Source organism: Micromys minutus, assembly GCF_963924665.1.
Source record: "Micromys minutus genome assembly, chromosome: 10".
Lineage (NCBI taxonomy): Eukaryota > Metazoa > Chordata > Mammalia > Rodentia > Muridae > Micromys > Micromys minutus.
The window spans coordinates 61753762-61760854 of record NC_137979.1 but is presented as its reverse complement, the minus strand read 5'-3'; the positions used below and the strand labels follow the sequence as shown (position 1 = coordinate 61760854).

Genomic DNA, 7093 nt, shown 5'->3' with positions numbered 1-7093 from the left:
CACTGCTACCTAGCTCTGTCTTAAGCTAGGGCCTCCAGACAGATCTCAGGGGTCCGTCCACAAGAGAGCCCGATCCAACCTGGGATCCAAGAAACCCTGAATCACACCACTCAAGGCCAGCCTGGGCGACACAGCAATAACTTGTCTCAAAATAGTTGTTTGTATTCCCACCCTCAGGTTGTGGCATGCAAAAGTGGGAGCTGGGGCAACCCCCACGCCAGTTTCCATTACTCCCTCTCGCAGGGGAAAGCATCTGGGGCAAGATGTTCACCTCGAGGTGTGAGAAAGGGAGCGACAAAAATCACACAGGAAGTGTGGCAGGAAACAGCCAAAAAAGGGGTTTCTCACTGTAGGCGGTGGGCTAGGTCAGGGGTGGCACCCTGAGGTGAAGGGCGCCTTTGAAAAATGTTCCTCTTTCTCCAGTCCGTCTCATGCAGTCACACTTGTGAATCGAAGGGCAGAGGGCCTGCCCCGTCGTCCCTCAGCACTCATGTCCCTCCCGGAAGTGAAGTGACTGGCCAGCTCAGTCTCCCTGGTCTAGAAGCTGGCCCCACATTCCCTAAATTAGATGGGTCAGCCTCCACCAGTCCATACCTGGGCACAGCTGCCCAAGCCCCTTCCTCAGGCTGGCTCTTCTGAATGGGCCCTGGCCCCAGCCTGGCTGTCCACATACGTGCCAGGGATTTCCCCTTCCAGCCTGGGAGAGCACAGGTGGGCAGGGGCGAGGAGTCTGGGAGGCCCAGGGGGTTGTTAACTAACTAGGAAACAAAACCGAAAGGACAAACCCAGCTTCCAAGTCTAGCCGTGTGTCACATGCAGCAGAGGGTAGTGAAGGGCCCACTGCTCCGCTCCACCCGAGGCAGGGGTGGTGTGTGTGCTCCCTAGTGCCTATATGCACGCACTGGCCTACTGGCTTGGACCTGCAAGTTTCAGTTCACTTTGGCTCCCATCCTCCCCATCCAGCTGCTCTCAACCCCTCAGTTGAGGGACAGAAAGCTGAAGCAGGAAGGGCTCCAGGAGCAACTCATTGCTGATGGATCACCTACCCCTACCTCACCCACCTAACATCCTGCTGGTGGCTAAGTGCTGGCTCAGAAACTGCCACCACCAAGCCCCTCAGGAATCCAGGCACAGTGGCTTCTGGGCTGAGTACACCAGGTCAACACCCATCTGCACCACCTAACCCACCAGGCAAGGCACCCACCCTAAAATGCCACAGGCAAATAAATGGCCCTGCCCTCAGACAGGGACCTTTCCTGCCAAAGCAAAAAGCACCACAAACCAGGCAAGTTAAAAAAGTCTTTTAAGTTTTTAAATTAAAACTGCACCCTGGTGGGATGATTTTAATTTGGGAACTCAATCCAAAGGCAGTGTCTCCCCGAGTAGTGGTCCTCTGACCCTGGGGACACACACAGAGAGACTGGGGTCCTGTGGGATAGACCAGCAAGGGATGGGACAATCAAGTATCCGGTCATCAGAGGGCAGCCTGGTCTTCAGCTCTGCACACCTCGCTGGTGAGTTTCGAGGCCACCACCAGCAGAGATGAAAATTGTCTACCAGCAATGGGGTAGAAAAGTCCATGATTCTGAGGACCCTTTCAGGACCACCTCCCTTGGGGGTGGGGCTTCCTAAGGGCTGGTGTGCCTTCTCCCGGAGCAGCACAGCCACCAGGCAGCACACTCTAGTCATCTAGGAGCACCCTTTAGCTCCCCTCAATTGGGCAGAGGTGCTGACAAGGACTGTGAGCCTCGCCCTCTGACTGGAAGATGTGTGCAGGCCCCACTCTCACAAACATTAGCTAAATTTATATTCATATATATTATAGTTATATATTAAAAAGAGGAAAAAAAAAAAACTTTCCCAAAGATAAACTCCTGAAGAACCCAAGTGGCTCAGGATGTTTACTGTCCCCCCACCCACAAAAATTCTCTTATAAAATCTTCCAGTGCGATCTTGAAGAACCCCTTTCCCTCTTGCATTTCCCCCCTCCCAGCCCTCTTCTGTGTCCCCACAACCCTGGACTGCCCCCTGCTCCAGCCCAGTGGTGTCCAGTCTCATCTCTGGCCATCCATGGCAGCCATGGCTTTCTGAGGGGCGGCCCCCTGTGATGCTCCGGGGGGCCACGTGGGCTGTGGGCAGTGGAGATGGAAGGTGTTGGGGGAAGAGGGCGGGATCCAGGGCACCTGGTGGTTGGGTGGGGATGAAGCCCAGAAGGGGCTGAAGTTTGCAGGGGGGGAGCAGGCCACAGCTGACATGGGGCTGCTGCCGCTCTGCAGGCCGTCCGAGGTTCGAAGCTTGGAGAACATGGCCAGCGCATCAGGGAAGTTGGGCGGTGTGGCGGGGGTGTTGCTGGGAGTACACATCTGTAGGGAGAGAAGAGAGGTATCCCTGAGGCTGCAGGGCAGGATCCCAGACCCTCTAGTCCACGGACAACTGTAACAGGATTGAGACACTCCTCTTCCCCAGAGCCAGTGAAGGATAAGGAAGAACCAAACCCAAGAGTGCTGCAAACGACACCCAGTGAGGGGTTAATTCCAACTCAAAGCTAGGGTGTCACCGTGAAAGGACAAGGGGCAGCCCAGGACACTGCTGTCCAGCTCCTTTCCTAGCTTGGGGGAGCCAGCTGGCTTTCTCCACAATCCCATCTGATGTCCCCAGAGAGTTAGGTGCCAGGGAGCAAGCCAGGGGAGAGGGTCTCCTCTCTGCACCAGCTATAGAAAACCTACACTTCCTTAGGGTCTCCATTCATTCTAGAGTTCAGCCAATAGGTTTTGGACCCTGCCCCCTGCACTCATTATTTCTCATGTGCAGACCTGGCTGGTTAGTTTAATTATTCTTTCTGTAATACAAACCAAGGAGGCTGGTGCCCAAGGGTCAGGCAGGCCAGGATTGAACATGCGCCCAAAGCAGTACGAACTACAGTTAAGACGGAGAGATTCCAGGTTCACAGGCCCATGCACTGAAGCCTGTACCCAGCAGCACTCATAGTTAAGAGCCCCTTCAGGTCTGGGCTCCCAATATAAGCATGCAGCAGCCTCACCAGCCCCAGAAGCCAGCAGCACTCCTAGGAACAGGTGGGTCAGAGCCCAGGACCTACATGAGCTAATTCTGACCTCAAAGCCTCTTCTCCCTCAGGAGGCCAGGGAGTCCTTTCAACTTCTCCTAATTTTAGCAGCACTGGCTCCTCCCCAAGGCACAGGGCACTGGGGGGTGGGGCGCTGAGACACACAACAGGATGCTAAAGCTTTATCACTAGTTAAAGCAAAGCCAGAACCTGGGGCAGGGACACACACACACACACACACACACACACACACACACACACACACACACACACACACACACGCTGAGGCTGTGCCACATCAGCTCTTAGGGGACTCTGACCATTGTCTGCTCCAAGGCCACAGGCAGGTCTGGCCCCACCCAGACACTTCCCTCCTCCCCTCATGATTCCCTGCCCACCCCCATGATTTCTCGGCAGCAGGAAACAATGAATGGGGGGTTGCGGGTGGAAGCCAGTTGCATCAGAGCAGCGTGACTGACTTCCCCAAGTCAAGCCAGCCAGGGGCCAGGTCTCCAGGGAACAGCCTGGAGGGTTGAGGGGCCTGTGCCCACCCACCTGGGTAAACTCAGCAAGGGCTGAGGACTGCTGCTCTGCTTTGGTCAAAGCAGAGCTCAAACTACATTTCCTGAAGCCCCTCCTATAATCTCAAGTAACTGTCTCCCTGTCACGGCTTAAGTCCTCCTGCTTCCTCCCTCTCCACAAATGCCATTTGCGTCCCTCCCCCTCATACAACTGAGGACCCTTATCTCTGATAGCCCTCCAACTGTGGCTGACAATCTTTACCAGTTATGACCACTCTGTGCTAACTTGTCTTCCAATTGTTTATCTGACACAGGAAGTGGCTAGATAGCCTAGGCTGACCTGGAGGTCACAGCAATCCTGCTGCCTCAACCTCCCAAGTGGTGGGTTCCAAGGCTTTTACTTAAGTTTTCTAATTATTTCATCTCAATGACAGGACTGACTCCCAGAAAAGGGCTGAAGCACACAGCACAAGTCCCTCACAGATGCTCTGATTATAATGTCTGCATGTTACAAAACCAGTTGTCTCCCCAAGGGAAGCCTCCAAAGAGAACACACACACAGACTCACAGGCACCCACAGAGACACACAGACACACGGATTTGGAAACATGGGGAGGGAGGGGACTCCAGTTCATGCTGGGGCCTGCTGGCTTCCTTGTCCCAGGCCCTTCAGCATGGCTGTGCTTTTTCTGAGTGGTTTTGTGGGCAGGAAGAAATTAAACAGGGATGGAGGGAAAATATTCCCAGATCCAGGAAGCTAGAAGTCTGAATGGCTGTGTGTGTGTGTGTGTGTGTGTGTGTGTGTGTAAAAGAGAGAGAAAGAGAGAGAGAGAGGAGAGAGAGAGAGAGAGAGAGTCACACAGAGAGACAGTGTGTGTGTGTCTGTCTGTCTTCTCTTGGGAATAATGAATCCCTCCTGAATCTAAGAGCCTGGCGGCAGTGGCTAGGGCCTACAGCCAGCACCATCCATTCATTTCCTCATCTTACTCCAGATGTCGAGAGCTAGTTTACACTGAGGCAGACTCCCCTCCTTTTCGCCCTTGATGTGGCCAGAAGAAAACACTGCTAAGAACAAGACACAAGAAGAACAAGAAGATCCATGTGTTGTCTGTCCCCCAGGGAAAGCCAGATACAAGAACATCCAAGAAATAAGTTCAAAATGTCCAACAGCAGATATTCCAGGGAATAATGTTTTACCACCCCTCTACTGGGCTCAGGGCCTCCTACATGCTTGGAGCTAATAGCTAACTAGGAGTTGGAGTGGAAAAGGGATGTCTCTGGCCTCAGGAAAACAGGGTACCCACTGGCCAGAGGGCAAAGGCTCTAGTCTGAAGCCAAGTTGGAAAATTCAGGCTTGAGGAACTGTTTCCTGGACTGTTTACTTCTTAACATACTGAGATTAAAATGAACTTTTGTCCTTAAAGAGGTATATAAATCTGTATACATCCTCCATAAAGGTTATGTTTCCTCCAGCTTTGGAAGGGCCAGCCTACCTTTGTGGGTAGAACTGGACTTCCGGAGCCAGGGTGTATCTATCCTTTCCCTGTTTCCTGCGGCACTGGGTGGGTGGGTGGCTATGCAGCTCTGTGGCTGTGTTTGTATGGTTGTGTGTGTTAAATCAACACAAAAACCCCTACCTCAGTCTTGTGTGTGTGTGTGTTTTGCATTAAGACACAAATCCCTACTTCAGTCCCCTCCCCCCTGGGGTCCCCTAAGGTCTGGTTATCCTCGAGCCCCTTCCCCATCCTCTGCTACCAGAATCCCAACATCCTGCTAGGAGCCGTCTTTCCTTCTTTCCACCCCCACCTCCCCAACACCAGGGCCCAGGGCACAACGCCCGGCGCAGGGCCTCAGGCCCCGATCCAGGAGCCTGGAGGCGGGTCCCAAAGTTGGGCGAGCCAGCGCCGGCCTGGGAGCGCTCTTTCCTGGAAGACATTTTGGCTCTTTGTTTACATTCGCGGCGCGCCGCTCCCCGGCAACATGGCTGTCACCGGCGCGGCTGACAGCGACCCTGCCGCACCGCGCGCCCGCTCCGCCGCACTGGGGGACACTTACCATCTGCGGGTGGTGGTGGCTGTTGGGAATGTTGCTTTCTTGAAAGAACGTGCTTAGGGCGGTCTGCGGACAAACACGGGACGCAGCGGCGTGAGCGAGGCCTGCCGCCCCGGCCCCCCCCCCCACCGGCCTCCCGGACGCGGCCCCCGCGCTCTCCCCGGCGCCTCCCCGGCGCCCCCCCGGCTCCCACACTCGCTCCAGGCCCGGTGCAGACCTCGAACTGCCAGTGCGCCGCTTGTAGCAGCTGCTGCGCCTGGTCGGCCGCGCAGCCCGCGGCCAGCACGAACTGGTTGATCATGACCTGGTGCCGCAGCTCGTCCGTGTTCACCGACATGGCGCTGGGCGGCCGCCCCAGGCTCGCGCTCGCAGCTCCGCCGCCGCTGCTGCCGCCGCCGCCCGGCGAATGTTGTGGTTCGGCTCGCGCGGCCGCGCCGAAGCCGCAAACAACAGCGCGGGGCGGGGCCGCCGGGCCCAACGTTCGGAGGCCGCGAGCGGACGCCGCTGATTGGCCCACGCGCAGACCGGGCAGCCGCCGGCTCCCACACGGACGTTCGATTCGAATCCTGCGGCGGGCCCGGCCGCTCTGTTTCTCTTCTCGCCTGGCCGCGCCCATTGGCGGAGTCGGCGCTGCGGGGGCGCCCCGGCATTGGCCAGCCTTCGTGTTTTGGCTCCTCCGGGTTGGTGGTTGGCTGGGACCGACGTTGGGGGGCGGGGCCTGACGCGCTGATTGGCCTACCGTAGGCCTGTTTGAACTCAACTCGAAAACCCTGGGTGCGCTCTGATTGGTCGAGGTCGCCAGTGTTTGCTGTTGTAGGCGTGGGGGTGGTGCTTGCCAAGTTCATTCATTACTTCATTGAAACTGAACATGCTCAGCTGGAAAAGCAAGGCCGAGTTGCTTTGACTCATTTCCTCTGAAAGATGTGGTCATCTCGAGAAACTGAACGATCAAAATAGAAAACACACAGGACCTTCGCAGCTACTCGACTCCCAAGAGTATTTAAAATTTAAATAGCTTCTAAACAGTCTCACTTTAAAAAAAAGAAAACTTTTAAAACACAGCGCAGAGTCTGATCCTGGGTTCAATTCTTTTTTTTTTCTGTTTATATAACATTTTTAAAAATTGAACAACTTTATTTTAAAAAACATAAATGTACAGATTTTAAAAGCATTTTTGCATAACAGTATATGAATACATTTTTGTCATTACTTGATTTTTTTTTAAAGGTTTGATAGTATGCCTTAAAATCTTACTAGTTACAATGAGCATAAAGTACATGTAAAACAAGATATAACCTGGAAATAGCCAAAGTTTTCTTGGTGTGTAAAGATTAAGCGCAATGATTTTTCTTGGGTTTTTTTTTTTTTTTTTTTTTTTTTTTTGCCTTTGTTTTTCTTGAACTTCATATAGTCTGTAAGTTGTTTCCTGGGTTCAATTCTTAACACCAAAAAAGGA

General features: G+C 54.0%; 1 protein-coding gene across 1 annotated transcript; it reads right to left on the bottom strand.

Annotated features, from left to right (window-relative positions):
* Positions 1-1285: 1285 nt before the first annotated feature.
* UBALD2 (UBA like domain containing 2) lies at positions 1286-6214 on the bottom strand. Its single transcript, XM_080924644.1, has 3 exons — positions 5855-6214; positions 5641-5703; positions 1286-2363 (listed from the first exon to the last, which is right to left on the bottom strand). The coding sequence occupies exons 1-3, from the start codon at positions 5972-5974 to the stop codon at positions 2055-2057; spliced, it is 492 nt and encodes a 163-aa protein (XP_080780770.1). The 5' UTR covers positions 5975-6214; the 3' UTR covers positions 1286-2054.
* Positions 6215-7093: the final 879 nt, after the last annotated feature.

Excerpts from the sequence above, each read along its gene's own strand:
- UBALD2 (XM_080924644.1), bottom strand. The coding sequence starts at position 5,974 with ATGTCGGTGAACACGGACGAGCTGCGGCACCAGGTCATGATCAACCAG. Across the intron at positions 5,704-5,854 it reads CGGCGCACTGGCAGTTCGAG|ACCGCCCTAAGCACGTTCTT; the intron begins GTCTGCACCGGG and ends GTTTGTCCGCAG. Across the intron at positions 2,364-5,640 it reads GCCACCACCACCCGCAGATG|ATGTGTACTCCCAGCAACAC; the intron begins GTAAGTGTCCCC and ends CTCTCCCTACAG.